The following is an 18694-nucleotide window of genomic DNA, read 5'->3' on the forward strand; positions in this document are numbered from 1 at the left end:
AATACACTGTTCATCAACCTCTTAAACGCAGCTGGCGCATTAAACAAACCAAAGGGCATCACCACGAACTCATAATACATATACCTCGTCCTAAACGTCTGTCTTCCTAACGCCCAACTCGTCTATCAGAATATGATGATAACCCGACGCCAATTCAATCTTGGAGAACCAAGTATCACCCCTCAACTGATCTAACAACTCATTAATCCACGGGAGAAGATACTAGTTCTTCACAGTGACCCAATTAAGACCACGATCATCTATACACAAGCGGAAACTCTCGTTATTCTTCTTGACGAACAACATCGGTGCTCTCCACAGTGAAGTGCTAAGACGAATGAATTCCTTACCTAAAAAATCCTTCAACTGCTTCATTAGCTTTGGAGCCATCTTGTAGAATGCCTTAGACAAAGGTGTCGTCCATGGTTCTAACTCATTCATAAAGGTATCAGACTGAGTTGGTGGTAACCCCTGCAATGGTTGAAATACATCTTCAAACTCCCGAACCACATGAATCTCACCTACAAGAACCTGTCTTATACACTCCAACATAGAAATAATGGTCAGATAAGCCTCACGACCCTTCCTGGTCATCTTCTCTGCCTGCATAGCCGAAATAACCAGACTCCCTAAAGTTGGTCTCCCTCTCTGATAAACCAACTGCTTCCCTCTGAGCCACGTATGATGACGTCATAAAGCTCCACTGGATTGATAATCATATCTACCGGCATCAACTCCCCAGTCACCTGAATATCCACACCTTTCACTCATCCATGGACCTGGATCAACCTGCCCGCCAACAACATTAACGGATCTGAACCGCTCTCTGGGATCTCCATGAATTTTGCCACTCTCAGCACATTCCAAGGTAATGAAGCAATGAGTTGCTCCATAATCAAATAAGACATGGAAATAATTCTTCCCACCAATAAGGTCCCTACACAAACCTTATGCGCTACGAACCCTTATTTCCATCACATGCAACCAGAAATATCAAAAAATTGACAAAAAAAAACACAAAGCCAAAGTGAGAAATTATACTCGTGATTGCGTTAGCACTGTCAAAATGGATAACCCGACCCATATCCACATGGGTTTGAGGCTTTCAACCCAACCTATTTATTATAATGGATTGAATTTATATACCCAAACCCAATAATATAAAATCTAATGGCTAAACGGGTTTTATGGGTTACCTATATATAAATAAAATAAAATTAATTAACTAATATCAAATCCATAACCTATTATATAAAATAAATTATAAAACCAATCAAAGTTTTTACGCTTAAGAAAATAATATCTAGATATTAAAATAGAAAAATCATCCTGATATCCTAAAACCAAAAATCGATAAAATCAAAATAAAAAATCATTATTAATTTAAAGTAAAAACCATTCTTAATTTAAATTAAAAAAACACTTGAAACTTCTTTAAATGATCCAATTCGATTATTTAACTTCATAGTCTTCATTCTTCATCTTCCGCTTCATTTTCAGCAAAAAAAAATTACATTTATTTTAGATCATTGACATATATATTATTGTTTACTTTTTTTTTTATCAAAGAAGAAAACGTAACATTTATTTTCTATATTTTAATATCGAGTTTTCCCTAATAAACTCGAGTTTTACGATTTTTTCTAAACCAACACGCAAACCGGAGAATTAAAAATTGAACCGAAAATCCGACCACATAAGGTATCAACCAACACCCACCACTGGTGTCGATCGCCACCCGTACTGGAAATCCACAACCGGTTCATGGGCATTACAATAATTTAGACAACAAATCTTGGTCAAAATTTGATTGTTGAAATTTTTTAAAATAGAAATAAAAATACAAATTTTAATACATTAATTTTAACAGCAATTTTATATAATAAGATGTATTTTCTTCAATTTAAATACATTAATTTTACTTAAATACATTGATTTTCTATAATAAGATGTATTATCTTTAATTTATAATTTACAAGTCTTATATGGGTAAAATTTCAAATATTTTGATAGATTTTGGATATAATCGGTTTCAAAATACTAGAAAATATACATATACTAGATAAGGACCTGCCCCATGTGCAGGTTTTAAAATTTTGTTAATAAAAATAAATTTAACACAAAATATATTAAAATTTGTACGTTATTTATAATTTCTTTTTACTATAATACATTAATTTATATCTATTTACAAATTTTTTATGTATGTTACTATTAAAAGTATTTTTTTACACCTAAGTATATTGTATGTTACAAATATATTTTTTACCATTACCTAGGAAAATATCTATATAAGCACATTAAGCCAACTATTATATGTCTATTTATTTTCACTTTTGCATAGTTACTTTAATCACTAAAATTGTTGGTTCAAAAAACTTTTCGAATTAAACATATATTACATAGTATACCAACCATTGAGAGAATCTTGGGTCCTCTCTCCTCCCTTACGGAGAGAACCTTGCGTCCAACCTCCTCCACCATGAAAAGAACCTTGGTTCCGCCTTCCTCCTTTGAGAAGATAACTTTGCATGCGTCCAACCTCCTCCACCATGTGTAGAGAAACCATGTTCACGTCTTTTAGCTATCTCAAAGTGGCATACTCCGACAACCAATAAAACTTAAAGCCATTTTTCAACGTCACGGAATCTTTTGATAGTAACTAGTGTTAAATTTTCCAATGTATTTGTGAAAGCGTCTTTGACACATGACAATGTAGCCTCTGTCTCCGAGCTCCTATGAATTTATCAAAAACAGTTTATGGTTTTCCAATTTATATATATATCTATGTTTGTTGTAAGCTTGTGTTTGATTAGCCTATTTTATCCAACCATTAGGTTGATAAGGTTATACTCTTTGTTTCCCTTTGGGATTGAATGAGTGGTAACAATTATGTTTGCATAAAAAAATAGGTTTATGACCAACCAATCAAGGTTGAGAAATTTGAAAAAAATTAATTTGACATAATTAAAGAAATAATAGAAAATTATAAGCACAGTAATATATGAATCTCAAATCAAAGATAAAAATATAAATTAAATAAAACAATCTAAAAATACTACAATAAAAATTAAAATACAGTACTAGAAAAGAAGACGCATATATTAGTCTTACATTTTTTTGGGTCAACATATTAATCTTACCTATTCCAAATTGAAAAAGGAGAAAGTAGGAGAAAATTTTGGTTTAAAAAAATAAGTAAAATTTACCTCCCACTAAAACTTCTTTTACCAATAGAACAAAGTTTAAAGCAGTTTTTTGAATAAGTTATTTTGTTAGATTAATAATGTGAGATGATATATGTTTTATATAGAAGTGAGTATTTACATTTTTTAGAATTAATAATTAACTGTACATTTTCCTTAATCTTTTTTTGTTGTTGAATTAATAACTTAAAATTAAAAATAAGTAAATAATGTTATAATTTCGAATTTTATGAAATATATAATCTTCTTATAATTATTTAAAAAAAACTGTTTAATTTTTGTAATTTTTTATAATTATCTTTTTACATTATTAATATTGTTTAAACAATTTTTTGTTTTTTGTCATAATCTCAAATCTCTCCTATTAAATATTAATTTTTACACATGTCAAAATCTCATATTAATAACTTGATACGTGTCAAAATCTTGTTAATGACTAACTTTTAAAACTCAACTTTGTATAATAAGACTTTATATAATAAGATTTTGGTTATTCGGACAGTTGTCTGTGTAATCTTTGGTAACTGGACTCCCATTTAAGTATTTATTACAAATATTTTGTAATTACCCATTCGAGTATTGAGTACAAATATATATAATTTTTAGTTGTTCTGCTTTTTTTTTATCTGGTTCCGGTTTTTGGGTTCATTTGTTTTCTCATACCTAAAGATTAGTTATGAGAAAACACTTATACAAAAATATAAGAGAATTTTAATTATTCTGATATAAGGAATACACATAAAATAATGGATTAGTTAATATAATGAGTACATTATTATCATGCAATTTGGAAGAGTCTTGAGATTCAAAGCTAATAATAGCAGCAACAATGGCCAGACTTATTTGAGCCACCATAGCGTTCACAAAACTCTCCTAATTTGTATCCTTTATAATAGCAAAAATCATTGCATGTCATTGAGTTTTTACATCCTGGTTGAAGATAACATTCTCTCCCTCCTCCTGTTTTGTAAAAAAAAAGCAAACATATTAATAAGATTACAAGAAAATCAAACTGATTCTGATTATGTTTAATTATGTATGTTTTTTTTAAAAATCATACACAGTATTGGAATCGATATCACTGAGGTTTGGAGAACAAACTTTAACAGATGTGGAAGTCATATCGATAGCTCAAATGAAAGATCTTGGCATTCAAAAGGATTGTTCAAGAATTGGGGTGGAATCTGTCAACTTATATAGGGATACTTGTAACACTCCGGTTTTAGAAATATCGGAATTCATGTAGAGATGTTTAAAATAACTGATTTGATCACCTATGTCGGTCAAATATGCTAAGAGAATTTCACAGTTAACCGTACTTATGTTGGAATAGTTTTAGGATGGGTGATTTTAAGAAAAGTGATTGTTAAAACTGAGTAAGCATTAAACATGTAGACATATCATGTGGTAATTTGTAATATCGATAAATAAGTCTTTACAGCTTTCCAAACATAGCTGATTGTTAAACATGTGGTAATTTGGTAATTTGTACTTATGTTGGAATAGTTTTAGGATGGGTGATTTTAAGAAAAGTGATTGTTAAAACTGAGTAAGCATTAAACATGTAGACATATCATGTGGTAATTTGTAATATCGATAAATAAGTCTTTACAGCTTTCCAAACATAGCAAATCGACCGTCAAAGAAAAATAATTCTACTGACCAAGGATAGATATGGCCTACTAAGAAAGGTAGCAGTCCGAGGTTTACAAAAACTAAAATTGGTTCACATGGAAATTATGTGAAACTATCTCTAAAATCTAGTCGAAGAAGTTGGAAAGAAAGATATCACCAAGGTTTTTCTCAGCACTTAAGTTCTACAACACACTATTCTCCAATTAAAACTAAACTCTAACTTTTTATTTAGAAAATTAGAAGTTCTACAACACACTATTCTCCAATTTATATGGTCACCTTTAAAATAACACAATAATGGAGGTGACTGACCCAATTTATATTTCACAAAATATATATACAGTAGAATAACTTAATTAGTGAGGATAACCTCAGAAACATTTAACAATAAAATAATTTCATCTTAATTAATATTAAACAACTAAAATATTATTAATCTAATTTTTTAAATCATCTATTTTCGTAAAATTGAAAAATATAGATAAATAAATATATTGTTTTGCATTTACGACACTTAACCCTTAATAAAATACACGTATTACCTGAAATAATGGGTAGGAGTATGAGGGCACACACCATCAACAATACAAGACATGAAAAATTCTTGGTTCCCATTAGTTGTGTTGCTACATGATGCAAAGAAAAAAAATTGTCAAAATATATCCAATCTCATGAAAACCTAATCATTTAAAACTAAAAATTGAAAAGTAAAGTTTAAAATCAAGGTTAAGACAAGTTCCATTTCGTGTTCAAACAATGATAATATGAAGAAATGTATAGACTAAAATTAATATCTTACAAATACTTAAGGGATGTGGATCTTGAAATATTATTTTACACAATTTGATAATAACTTGTTTTTGTTAAATATATAGAAAATTTTCAAGATTTCATACCAAAGTAGCCATATTTATAAACTACTTTACGAAGTTCAAAATTTTGATTTTTAAAAGTCAAAATATTGACAGCAATAATAAAGTTCCCTATTTTAGATTTATTTTAATTGAACCTTTGGACCATAATCTGGTCAAACTCTACATAACATCATATTATCTATTTTACATTTATTGTTAAGACTCTCCCATAATATATAATGGATTTTCCATTAAAGCCTATTTGTTTTTATTCTTATTCGATCAGTAGATATTAGATCTTTTTTTATTTTTATTTTATTTTAGATATTAGATATTAGATCTTGATTTTTACTTATTTTAATTTACTTTTAAAATATATAAATTAAAAAGTCTAACATAAATTAATTTTACCAGATATTTTTTATACATAGTTGATTGTTCATATTAAGAGAAATTTTTAAATATAATGTGGTACTAAAATAATTAAAAATAATTAAGATATTAAAATATAGCTTTTTGAGACCCACACAAAAACACAGATATTCTTATAAATGACTCATATTTTATTATGATAAATAAAATCGAAAAAGTTTACAAAGTTAATTATATATATATATATATGTGTGTGTGTGTGTTTATGTTATCTAATTTTATACTTAATTTTAAAATAATTTTATGTATTAATAGTATTTACAGTTTTATTATTGTTACTATTGTAGATTATATAAACAAAAATAATAATTAATAAAATTAAATATATTAAAAGTAGAATTTTCTATTTTAGAAATATATTTATTAGAAATTTTCTAATATATGATTAATATTAAAATAATTATATAAGTTTTATTACATTACAGATATTAAACTATACTAAAACAATATTATATTGATGAGATATTAAGTAAGTTTCTCACCAATATATATAAACAAAATATAATGAAACAAATTTAAGACTCATGAAAAAGTTTCAAGCCTAAAAGTACATGAAAATAATAGTATTATATAAAAGACACAAAAAATAAGAATTGTGAGATAATACTAGAAACTAAAACTAGGTACTGTATTACGTAACAAATTATAGTATGTAGATTTGTCCAATAGGGCCCTATCTTAACCAATTGTGTAAGTTATATAAGAGAACTATGTTCGGACCTGCACGTACGTGTGGGGTCATATTTGTCAATATAATTCAAATTTAAATTGGTTTGGTTTTAGTAAGTTTGTGAATATTTGAAATAGTTATGATTTCACTACAAAGTTTTAATCCAAGTATGCCCGGATCAAACTTGAACCAAATTAGTAACCATTAGATTTTTATTAAACCCGTATACTATTAAATCAAATAAAAATTAACAAAAAATCAAACTTTTCAAATGGGATAACCTAAATAATCAAGCTGCGCAAACACACCTCGATAGGTATATCCCGCAACAGATTTAATATTTTTTTGACCCATATAAAACCCGTTTCGTGAAACCCACATGAGTAATGTGGGACACACCTATAGATGTGTGTTTGCACAACTTGATAATTTAGGGTATTCCATATATTTTTTCCAAATTTATATAAAATATTTAAAGGGATTGGGTAAGAGTTTCAAACGTCGTATTTCCATTTCGATATCATCATAAAGTAGATATTTAACATTTTCCAAGTTGACACTTAATCAAATTACAGTAGAACCTCTATAAATTAATACTACGTAAATTAATAACCTCTATAAATTAATAAATTTCTCCGGTCCCAAGTTGGGACTAGTATAATTTTGGACACTATTCGATAATATAATAAAATAATAATTTTTTTGACAATCCTTTGTAAATATATGGTCCCATCAATAATAGAAATTAATAATTATATAGAATTATCCAAATATATGTATATATCGACACATTAATTTTTATTAAAGTTCATTTTTGATATTTTTACTGTATAAAAATCTTTGAGTGCTATCGTCAAAACATGATAATTGTTATTTTGATTGTAATTGATTTTATAAAAATATTAGTTATAACCATTAAATCTTATTTTTAATGTTTTTTTACCAAATTAGGAAAGTCTCTCTATAAATTAATAATTATTAATTTATCGAGAAATTAAAACCTCTATAAATTAATAGATTTTTCTGGTCCCAATATTATTAATTTATAGAGGTTTTACTGTAGTTAGGTTTTGAGAACTGAATATAGTTAAAAAAACACATTCGGAAGATTCTTGATGTAGGACACTTTCGATATAAGACAAACTTTTATTCCCGATTGGAAAAAGGATGCGACGGAAGCAAAAATTACCGAAGTCCTGCATTTTGCAAAAACACAAAGATAAATTATAGTATATTTATATATTATATGATATAATAAAAATATTACAAAATTAATTGAATTCTTTATTCTTGTTATTTTATGTATGGTTCATTTATATTGGAACACACTTTAATTTTTTAATGTCTTTAATTGTTATTTTGAACATTGTTAGGCTATATAATTTGGACAAAAAAAAACATGTTACATATAAGATTGTAAGTATTAATTTATGGTAAGTCTAATATGTTAATTTATAGTTATTAATTTATCAAATTATAAGCTGATCCATAAAAACAATTTGGGACCAAGAAAAATAATACTCCCTCTGTTCCAAAATATAGAATTGTTTAGCTTTTTTTTTTTGTTCCAAAATATAGAATTTTCTCAGATTTTTATGCAAGTATTAAAACAATTTTGGTCAAACAATTTTATGTGAAACTTATCGTGTCATTATTCCATTTTTGCAAAACTTATCGTCTTCCAAATTCATGGGTTTAAAAACTGATCTTTTCATAAAAAAAAAAATCTGAGACAAAAAAATAGAAAAAAGAGAAAGCAAATCAAAAGAAGTTCAACCCATTAGCAAATCAAATCCTCACAAATTTGATTTAAACAAATATTTTCATGACGACGAAGAAGAAACTCCTCTCACCGAAATACCAGAACAAAAAGAAAGCATAGCAAAAAACTTAAATCGATCAAAAAGGCAGTTTATGGGACCATTCATCAATTCGATCTGAACGAACCGTATTAAAACGAAGGAGCCTCTCATCTGGAAAAGTCATGGGAAGAAATTAAATTGGAATTGCTGAAGATATTGCTCCCTGCATATTCTAAGGTTTGTATCATAATTAAAATTTCATGTGATGCAGTTTGATGCAGTAGATAATCTTATTGATTTTTTTTTGTAGAAAAAGTGACTAGTCCGTTGATAAATTGCTTTTCTTTCTTTTGTATTGCTGAAGATTTTGTATTGGATCGAAACAGGGGAAATCAACATCAAATATTTCTCAAGACAGTTGATAGCTTTTCAATTCAAGTCCACAGTAGTTGAAATCTACTTATTTCTCAATTTTTTTACTGTGATTTTATTGGTGTAGACTTGTAGTTATGCATCAATACAAATAAGTATAGTTCGTGTGATGGCTATGCTTCTTTCTTTCTCATCTTTTTTTTGTTTTTTGTTTTTTCTCTTTAGATATTGTTCCACTTGCTATGAACGTAGAGGACTAGTGGAGTATTTTTCTATATTTGGATAAGCTTCTCTCACTCATCACAACCCAATACATGTATACAAAAGAACACAAAATCCTTAGAGTGTCGCTGAAGTAATAAAATCCTTAGAACTGCAGAGGTATCATCAAGAGTTTACAACCAATAAAATCCGATCTGAGAATGTTCACAAACAGAAAAAAAACATAGACAAACGAAGACCATTTCTACTAATTTGACGACCTGAGAAAGTTCAACACCTGTTCCAGCAACATAGCATCACAACTTAATTGTTTGGGAAGAAGACCATTTCTTTCCAATGTAGATTTCTTCATATGCGGTATCTTGTACTTGTTTGATCCTCCAACTTTCATGATCTCTAGCATACAAGATTGAAGAGTCAAAAAGATACGGTTTACCTGATTTGTAGGATACCTTTCAAATGACTCTTCTACCGCACAAACAAGATCTTTTATGGTTTTTGGACATGCTTTATGTTGCAGCGATTGAATGGCACTAAAAAATCCAAGATCTAAAATATTTAGATCTGGCGAGTTTGGTGGTTGAGACTTCAACTGTATGTCAAAGCCATATCTTGACGCTGCTTCTTGAAAATCTGTATCCGAGCATGCGATATGTGTCCTCGCATTGTCTTGTTGGATAAAAATAGTCTTTCCCCTATCTTCTCTTGGCCACTTTTCATAAATTTTGGGAAGAACTTTTTCAATCAAGCATGCCTTTATATCCTCCCTCTTAACAGAAGTTGATGCTTTTGGTTCCAAAGTTCCTGCATCTCTATTCTTACTCCGCCTCTTAGCTGCTTCCAAAGTAACAAATGGAAAGATACCAATTTTTCCAGAAAATACCTCATTTCCTTCCTCATCAAATCTTGGACGAGCCATCGCTGCTAGAAACATTAATTTCCCAATAAAATTCTTACTTTGGCATGTACGATGTGGATCGTCTTCAACCGGAAGTAGATAATATTTCGCGGTCTTCTTCGTCATATAAAACCACTTTTCATCGATATGCACAATATTGTACATATCAACAAAATTCGGTTCATGAGGTAGAGTATTCTTATCGAGCATAGAAATGCAAAATTCTAGTCTACCTTTCAGATTTTCTTCCTTCAAATGTGGTTTGATCGGATTGGTATAACGTCGAATAGCTCCTTCTTTCTTACGCCTATGTAATGTTCCAAGACTCATGTCCATAGCTACGGCAAACGTTCTCAAAGTTGTGCGCTTCTGTAATGGAATGGTGGCAACTTTATCCACATCAAGTGCAATTTTCTTACGACCACAATTTCCAGTTCTTCTATGAGATACATCAACTTTTCCATCTTTAGCTGTTTCTTTTGCTCTTCGCCAAATCTTCCGTACGATTTGTATAGGCACTGAAAAAAGATCTGAAACTTCTTTTGTATGATATCTGTTGAGATTACCATTATCACTTCTTGCTAGCAAAGCACTGAAAATTGCCCATCTCTCTTGATTAGAAACATTTCTTCTACCGCTTGGTAGAATCGTATCACCTTGAAACTGATCATCGTTTTCTGCAATAATTAAAAAAGTCACCGTCATGCTACGTAACTCAATCTAATTAAAATTACAAAAACAGCACTTGTAAAATTACCGTATGTAAGAGAAAATATTTAACAAAACTATGTAGAAGATGAACAGCACTTGTAAAATTATTGTAACTCTAAAAACTCATGAGTATACAAAAGCATTATCTCTGGTTTATTTAAACTTTTAAATTAACTAATTTAAAAACATGGAAAAAGATTCTCACCTGGATTATGATTAATAGGATGATCAAAAACTTCATCGCCGTGACTAGGATCATCTTCTTCTATCCTTGGAATTTGGTTTAAATCAATCAAAACTTCTGCCTCATGATTTAGGATTGGAAAATTCAAATCAATATTGTAATCCATGAAAAATTTGGTAAATCATTGTTAGACCAAAGAAATTATATAGAGATAAACAATTGGAGTTTCTTGGTTCGTATGGCTCTATAGTGAAAAATTTGAATTTTAGTTTCAAAGTGTTTACAAAAAAATGGCTCGCATCTGAAAATTTTTTCTTGTAATTTGTTAATAACCCCTATTTAAATGGAATAAAACGTGTCTCTTAATATTCTTAATTATCCATTCTATTTTTTTCTTTTTTTGTGGTCAATTAATGTGTTCAATTAATGAGTTATTTTGTGTTAAAATTTTTTTTAATAAGCGTGCTTTTAGCCAAACAATTCTATATTTTGGAACAGAGGGAGTATTGTTTATCGATTATTAATTTTTTTTAGAAAGATTCATTTATATGGTTTTAAAATGTTGAATAAATTCATAGATAAGTTTAAAAATAAAACATTGATCCTTTTCAGAAAACTGTTTGGCAAATTTGTCAATTATCATCACACAGTTTATTATAAATTTCCAAATTATAAATTACGGGGTGGACATTATTATGAAAAAACCAAATGACAATGTTGAGTAGTAAAAGGGACAAAAAAAAAAACATCCGACAACGTTATTTAAAAAAAAAAACTAAAACAAAAACAGAGATATTATTTTTTTATTAAAAAAATCAGAGACATTTATTATCTCTTCCTTCGTCTCTTTTCTCCTTCCTCCTTCTGTATTTCTTCTGAATCTCATCGATTTGATTCTCCTGTGACCCGCGAAGAAACCGGGTTTCACGCTTACCATGGAATCTTTTCGAGTACGATTACCGCCATGGGAGCGTGTTTGCATCAGGGAACGTGAGAGATAGTTCGACTTCCGGAGAATTGGTCTTGCGTTGTCGTCGTCGCTACCTTCTATAAGTTTGGTGAGATCGAATTTTTCAATCGATTCGTTGCGTGAATGTTTGATTATGATGTAAGAGATATATAATTCTAATTTTATCACTTTGTATATTTTTTAGCCAGATCCAATTTGAAGAAGCTGCAACAAAGTTTACATGATTTGATCGTTTTGGTTGATGAAGTCTGTCCTGCTGATTTCTTGGGGTGAGGTAATTTTGATTTTGTAGCTGAATTTCCAAAAGTTTGTTTCAAACTTGCCTCAAGTATAGAGAAGAAATGAAGCTGTTTTTCACCGTTAACTCTTTGTTCATCTAATCCGTGATTTTTGTTAATTTCCAGATTCTCAGACCAGTTGATTTATTAACTCTAAACATGCAAGAAATGGTAATCTCCTTCGCTCTAAGGCATCTCTTTTTTTTTTGGGTCAAACAAATGCATCTATTATAATCAAACCCGTAGATTAACGTATTGTTCTTTTTGATAGTAAACTAAATGATGTTCTTCTTGCCAAACACACAACACTAATTATAAACATCTGATTTATTTTTGCTTCACAACATTGTTTTTTTTCTTTTTGGATTAGTAGAGAGTAAAACAAATAAGTTAAGCAAGACTATGGCTGCATATGTGGCTGCAATCAAATATCTCTGTGATCAACTTGACTCTATTGGTTCTCCTCTCAATGAACATGAAAAATATTTAGTGCTTTATCTGGTCTAGGGAAAGAGTATGAATCCATTTGTACTGTGATAAAATTAGCCCTTGTAGAAATGGTTGTACAGTTCGTCGTTATAGTGCAAACAAATGAAAAAAAAGGTCTCACCTTTAAAAACTCATTACTTGCAGGAGTAAAGATCAAAGTTTGAGGAGCACCGTTTAATACTTGGACCAGTTAAATCTTTTTCTTCTTCACCCTGTTTCACATATTGACAATAGTGACATAATTAGTTTAATATATTGATAAACAATGCTTGAGAATAAAGAAAAATAAACTTACTTTGGAATCGAGTGTTTTACATTTAGTTATAGAACTAATGGAGGTAGTTTGGTGAAATGGTATAATTCTAGAATATGCTTATTTAATAATAACGATGAGATACGGTAATATATTTTTTTTACATAAATTCTAACTCTTAAATTCGTGTTAGTTGCTAAAATTTAGAGGATAAGAATATTTTAGTTGATACAATTTTAAAAGGTAGGAATCATAAAATATATTGTCAGTTATTGTTTTCCTTTGATAGTATAATTATGTTTGATATAAACTGATTTTGAGAAGATTTATTGCTATCTTTGAATCAGAGATCATCGTTATGATAAAGTGATAAAGTCATATTTGGAAAGTTTTTACAATGATTAAGTCACATGTTTTAAAATAATATAGATTTAATGGTGAATTGGAGATTATGGAAATGATACAGTCCGATTTGGATGCTATAAAATGATTTTGAGAAGTTTGTGGGAATTTTCATTGCCATCTTGGTTATAAGTATTTAATGGTGAATTGGAGATAATGGAAATGATACAATCTGATTTGGATAGTTTTTGAGATGAATAAGTTTCCGGTATTTAAATTAATTATGAGTTAGGTTTGTTCTTCGGATAATTTCGGGATTGCTTAATTATTTACTTGTTTTGTTATACTTATTTCCTAATTATTTTATGATTTGTTTTATAGGTATCTATGACATAATCTGTTTGGAAACGTCTAAAGCTTAATCAAGATCCGAATAGTGTTATACGTAGTTGATAAAATCCGTATAAGGTCCGCGTCTTTTGATTAATATTTTTACCAATTTATCCTTCTGTGTTTTTTTTCTTCTTCTTTGTTTACGTAAATCGTAGGGGTATGTAATAAAATACTTGTTTTTTTTTTTTCTTTTATGCATAGGTGTACTCCCCAGTTAATAGTATAGATAAATCCATCTCCTAAAGATATTTGAATATATATTAATTAAACTGATAATATGGAATACATATAAAACAAGAAATTAATTAGGAATTAGTACATTAATATCATCGGATATGGAAGAGTCTTGAGATTCAAAGCCTGGATGACAACAACAATCGCCGGTCTTTTTGCCTACATATTTGTGGCAGAACCCTCCTAATTTGAATCCTTTTAATTTGCAAAGTACATCGCATGTTAGATTGTTTGAACACGTTGTTCCTGGTATGCATGGTATTACTTCGACTGCATAAACAAACACATTAACAAAGATCATAACCACAAAATGATCAATTAATCATTTTTATATATTTGTATTACTAATGCTAGCATATGTTTTTTTTATTCCAATTACAATAGCCATAATTTCTTTCTAAAGAGTTAACATCATTTTCCAAATTTTCACGAAAGATTTACACATTTTTTTTCTCTAACTAAATGTAAGAGAAAATTACAAGTCTCTCATCGACATATCATACAATTAAAACATACACAAAAATAGCTTTAAAAATATATAACCCTGAATAAATATATGTGTTACCTGACATCATTGATGGAAGGATGAAAGCAAACACCATCAATAACGGTAATAGAAAAGATGAAAACTTCTCCATGGCCATTTTTTATGTTGCTAGAGAATACATATAACAAATGTTTGTTAGAATACTCTTGAGAGAAAAAAAAGAAAAAAAAGAAGGTTCAAACTCAAACAAGCACACTAATAGTATGGATAGATGTTTTCTTACGCAATTTTCTACAAAACATTTGGTAGAAAATATTTTATCAATATCATATTCGGTTTTGAAGAAATTCAGTGATCAATATTTACAGCTTGGAAAACAAGTTTTGGTTTATCAACAATATGAAATTAAACAGATTTACAACTCAATTCACCTTTTCTCTTTTTGATATTTAGATATTGGGAAGTAACAATATTAGTTCTGTCACCTTTGTCTATGGTTTTTCTATTATATATTATTTATTTATTGGTTTTATTTGGTAAGTCAAAAAATGATATTTTTTGGTCAAATGGGTTATTAATTTAGGGTAAGTTTAGGATTGTGGTTAAATAGTTATATGACCACAATTGTATTAGATTTAGTGTTAGATAGTATCTAGTATTTAATATCTACTTAAGTTATTTGACTTTGACTAAAAAAGAAAAGAAAATAACATCATATCGGTCATTCAAACTATATTATGGAATTTTCAAAATATGTAGAAATGTGAAGTGACCTTAGTGCAGTGGTCAATGGTAACTCTTTAATACACAAGGCACCATCACACTAGAGATCAAGTTCCGCTCCTTACGATTGTAATGATTAGGCTAATGGGCCGGTTTGTTGTGGACCGACAAATATATATATATATATATATATATGTAGAAATATTTTTTGAAGTAAAGTTTAATTGGTTATTTAGATGGTTAATCTTGGTCAAACAATTGATGTCACTTACATTTTGTATTCACGTTATGTGAAAATACATCAAAATTGAATTATTTTGGGGCTAAAAGTTTTAAAATAAAAAATAAAAAAATTTCGATACAAGTCTTAAATCAAAGTATTTTTGACGGTTAAAACATGTTTTTGGCATAACCATAAATAGAAACCGAGGGGTCAGTTGAAGATGGTTTTCCATCCGTATGCACCGCTGCCCGATTTATGTGTGACGGTTCGGGTCATGTAAGATCCCACTACTCCCAACGACGAGAGAATCTTGAAAGTGGTAATACTTTAGCAACTAAAACTGAAGCGGTCTATATAAATGGATTTAAAAACCAATTTACCTTGCACACAAACGTTTTTTTTTTAACATGGATATGCCCATTTGGACCTGGACAACTCAAATAAAATGGAAAAGAAAATTTGATTAAAAATAATAATAATCAAAAATGGACAAACCAATACAATCAAGAGAAAAACGGTATAAACATATTTAAAAAATACAAAAACATATATTCATTAAGAAACACACACAAAAAAATGATATGGGTTTTTGATTAAAACGACTACATAAGTACGATAGGCAAAAGCCATATCGGATGAATTTATCGGAGTTACGAGCTTGGCAATGGATGGTGAACCGGAACAGAACAATTATTTTTTTCATCAAAACAATATAAACAATGCAAACTATTTGGTTATCAATACTCAAATACTTGTTTTACTTCTCTTGATAATATAGAAGTAAAAAAAAGTCTTACCAATTTTAGATCTTTAGTTAATAAAAGCTTCTATTATTTCCTCCATTTATAAGAGACTCCTTGGGTACAAAGTCAAAATAACTTCACGAATGGATAAACATATCACCGTTACAAAACACTGGATAGATAAGGAGAGAGTTCGCCCTAAACACAAGAGTCCCCGAGAGAGAGTTGCCGATTTCGATCCGCCTCTCCGGTTGCCTTTCCGGCGCCGGAGAGGACTTCATCCTTTCTAGTTTTCTTCCTTTTGTCGTTCCTTTTCAGTTTCTCGCTCCTTGTTATATTGTCGTCGTCGGTTGGGTGTCTCTCGAAGGTGGTGGTTCTGGTGATTCCTCGGCGCTTGAGGCGACGATTCGTCGGGTGGAGGTTGCTGGTGAAGGCTCTGGTGCAGACGTTGGAGGACATTGTCGAATCTTGGCCAGATCGGGTGGATCTGGGGTGGCGAATCCGTCTGCTGTTTTGTCACCAGCGGTTTGTGGGTTTCGGAGAGCAGTGAGGGCTGAAGTTTTCTTCGTCGAGCTTCAGTGGTGGGGTTCAAGTTCTTCTTCAAGTTTTACCTCTCATACCAACCTCGACGGTGTCCTGCAGCAAGGGGTGGTGTTGTTTTTGTTTTTTTTCAGTCCGACCAAGGTGTGGTGTATGTCTCATAACTTGAAGGAAGTGATGTTGTTACTTTGAACTTGCACTGTGAGGTGATGCTTTGCTAATTTGGGCTCCAATTTCAAATCTTAAGATGATTAGCATTCTGGTTGTTGTATAGTTAGTTCGGAGAACCATCATTTTTGCCGGTTATTATAGCTTCATTACTCTTGGTTGGGTCAGTCGGATGTATTGTTCGTTTTAGGTTTAAGACCGGAACAGTGAAAGCCGGAGAGACCAAACTTTTCTGATGATGCACCTCTGGGTGTTGAAGCTATTGAGACAAGCTCTACACGCCGATCATGAGGATCTCATAGCTGGGTTTTGATCTGTTTTCAGTATTGGTTAGGCCTTCTCTGTGTTAGTATTTGTTTTCGTGTCATTAGGTCAATTCAGGTGGTTTAAGAGATGATTTCACACTGAGTTATGGTGTGTTATCTATCTCATTGTGGTTAAAAAATGCAATGGTTCTCGATTAGATAGCGTTAGATCCGCTAGTGTTCCAGGGTTGTACTTGATCAACCATTCCATTTGTTTTGGTCCAAATCCATAGAGGTGAATGTAACGTGCTTTTGATTTGGTTGTAACATTTGGGTTAATGAAAAGTTGAAGTTGAGAAAAAAAATAAATAAATAACTTCACGAATGGGAGAAGAAGACACTGGTTTAACTTGACAGATTATAATTTTTGCAAACCGGCCGGTTTAAGTTGACTAACTGACCTAAATCCGAACACTTTAAACTGTACATTTGTCAGCGACTTTTCTTCTTCACCAACTACCCCCCATTTCTACTTCTTCTGCTTTAAGCTCCAGCGAGAGAGAGAGCGAGAGAGAGAGAGAGAGAGAGAGAGAGAGAGATCGCGTCGGCACAATCTTCATATACCGACATCGACCATGTTAAACTCACTCGCGATGGTGTTTTTCGCCATTCTTCTCCTCAAAATCTCCGATGCGATCTCGATCCCGTCGCCGTACGGAGAGATCGACGCAATGCTAGTCCGAAACAGCCTCATCATCGTAGATGACGAAGATCTGATGCCGTCGGAGATCAGCCGGAGAGTTCTCATGGCGCATAAACGTTACATCGGATACGAAACCTTAAGGAGAGACATGGTTCCTTGTCAGAAACCAGGAGCTTCCTACTACGATTGCCGCTCCGGACAAGCCAATTCTTACAGCAGAGGTTGCGAAACCATTACTAGATGTGCTCGAGACACCAGCGACATCAACACCTGAAGCAATTAATTTGGAAGCTTTTTTTTTTTTGGGTCTTTTTGGTTGAGACTTGAGATTGAGAAGAGGCAAGTAAATTATTATATGATTAAGACTTTTGTATTGTTGTTGTTGTTGTTGTTGTTATATAATGTCTCTGAGACTTTGACATAAGAATTGTTATATATATATATATATATATATATATATGTAGCCTTGATTAAGCTATTTGGTTATCATTTATCAATGCTCAATTGTATGATGTTTTCATTAGATTGATGGATCAAAATTGGGTGTTTTTGGTTGTTTGCTTATGTACCAAATTAGAAGCTTTTCACTTGGGGATGTAGAGATTGCTTGATGGTTGTTGTGGTAAAATAGCAAGGTTACCATTTTTAGAAAGGTTGGTGTTGATATTACAGGAAGCCAAGTCAGGTCTTATTAGTTGCTAATTTAGTCTTTCAGGTCATGACTGGTTCAAGATTAGCTGGATTAAAAAGATAGTAGTATAAAAGGACTTGTGAATTAATTGTGAGAACGTTGGCTTAATTCTACTATAGAAATAGATGTACTTATTTGTGTTGTGCTTAGGATCAAAACTTTGCCAGGGTTGCTGCACAGTGGAGTCTTCGTTAACGTTCGTGTTATTTACATGATTAGTGATCAT

General features: G+C 30.7%; 5 protein-coding genes across 5 annotated transcripts; 1 reads left to right on the forward strand and 4 right to left on the reverse strand.

Annotated features, from left to right (window-relative positions):
• Nucleotides 1-222: 222 nt before the first annotated feature.
• Nucleotides 223-609, reverse strand: LOC147934192 (uncharacterized). Its single transcript, XM_087472536.1, has one exon. It carries the CDS (start codon nt 607-609, stop codon nt 223-225), a length of 387 nt encoding a protein of 128 aa, XP_087328662.1.
• Nucleotides 610-3903: 3294 nt separating this feature from the next.
• Nucleotides 3904-5768, reverse strand: LOC104732310 (putative defensin-like protein 89). The gene is made up of 3 exons (XM_087471769.1): nt 5641-5768; nt 5384-5467; nt 3904-4166 (listed from the first exon to the last, which is right to left on the reverse strand). The coding sequence occupies exons 2-3, from the start codon at nt 5454-5456 to the stop codon at nt 4018-4020; spliced, it is 222 nt and encodes a 73-aa protein (XP_087327895.1). The 5' UTR covers nt 5457-5467; nt 5641-5768; the 3' UTR covers nt 3904-4017.
• Nucleotides 5769-9440: 3672 nt separating this feature from the next.
• LOC147934193 (uncharacterized) lies at nt 9441-11152 on the reverse strand. Its single transcript, XM_087472537.1, has 2 exons — nt 11008-11152; nt 9441-10768 (listed from the first exon to the last, which is right to left on the reverse strand). Exons 1-2 carry the CDS (start codon nt 11150-11152, stop codon nt 9441-9443), a joined length of 1473 nt encoding a protein of 490 aa, XP_087328663.1.
• Nucleotides 11153-13957: 2805 nt separating this feature from the next.
• On the reverse strand, nt 13958-15002 carry LOC147934194 (putative defensin-like protein 88). Its single transcript, XM_087470910.1, has 3 exons — nt 14864-15002; nt 14511-14600; nt 13958-14215 (listed from the first exon to the last, which is right to left on the reverse strand). Exons 2-3 carry the CDS (start codon nt 14587-14589, stop codon nt 14013-14015), a joined length of 282 nt encoding a protein of 93 aa, XP_087327036.1. The 5' UTR covers nt 14590-14600; nt 14864-15002; the 3' UTR covers nt 13958-14012.
• Nucleotides 15003-17554: 2552 nt separating this feature from the next.
• On the forward strand, nt 17555-18300 carry LOC104732312 (protein RALF-like 31). The gene has a single exon (XM_010451843.3). It carries the CDS (start codon nt 17710-17712, stop codon nt 18049-18051), a length of 342 nt encoding a protein of 113 aa, XP_010450145.1. The 5' UTR covers nt 17555-17709; the 3' UTR covers nt 18052-18300.
• The last annotated feature ends 394 nt before the right edge of the window (nt 18301-18694 follow it).

Source organism: Camelina sativa, chromosome 11, assembly GCF_030686135.1.
Source record: "Camelina sativa cultivar CO46 ecotype springtype chromosome 11, ASM3068613v1".
Lineage (NCBI taxonomy): Eukaryota > Viridiplantae > Streptophyta > Magnoliopsida > Brassicales > Brassicaceae > Camelina > Camelina sativa.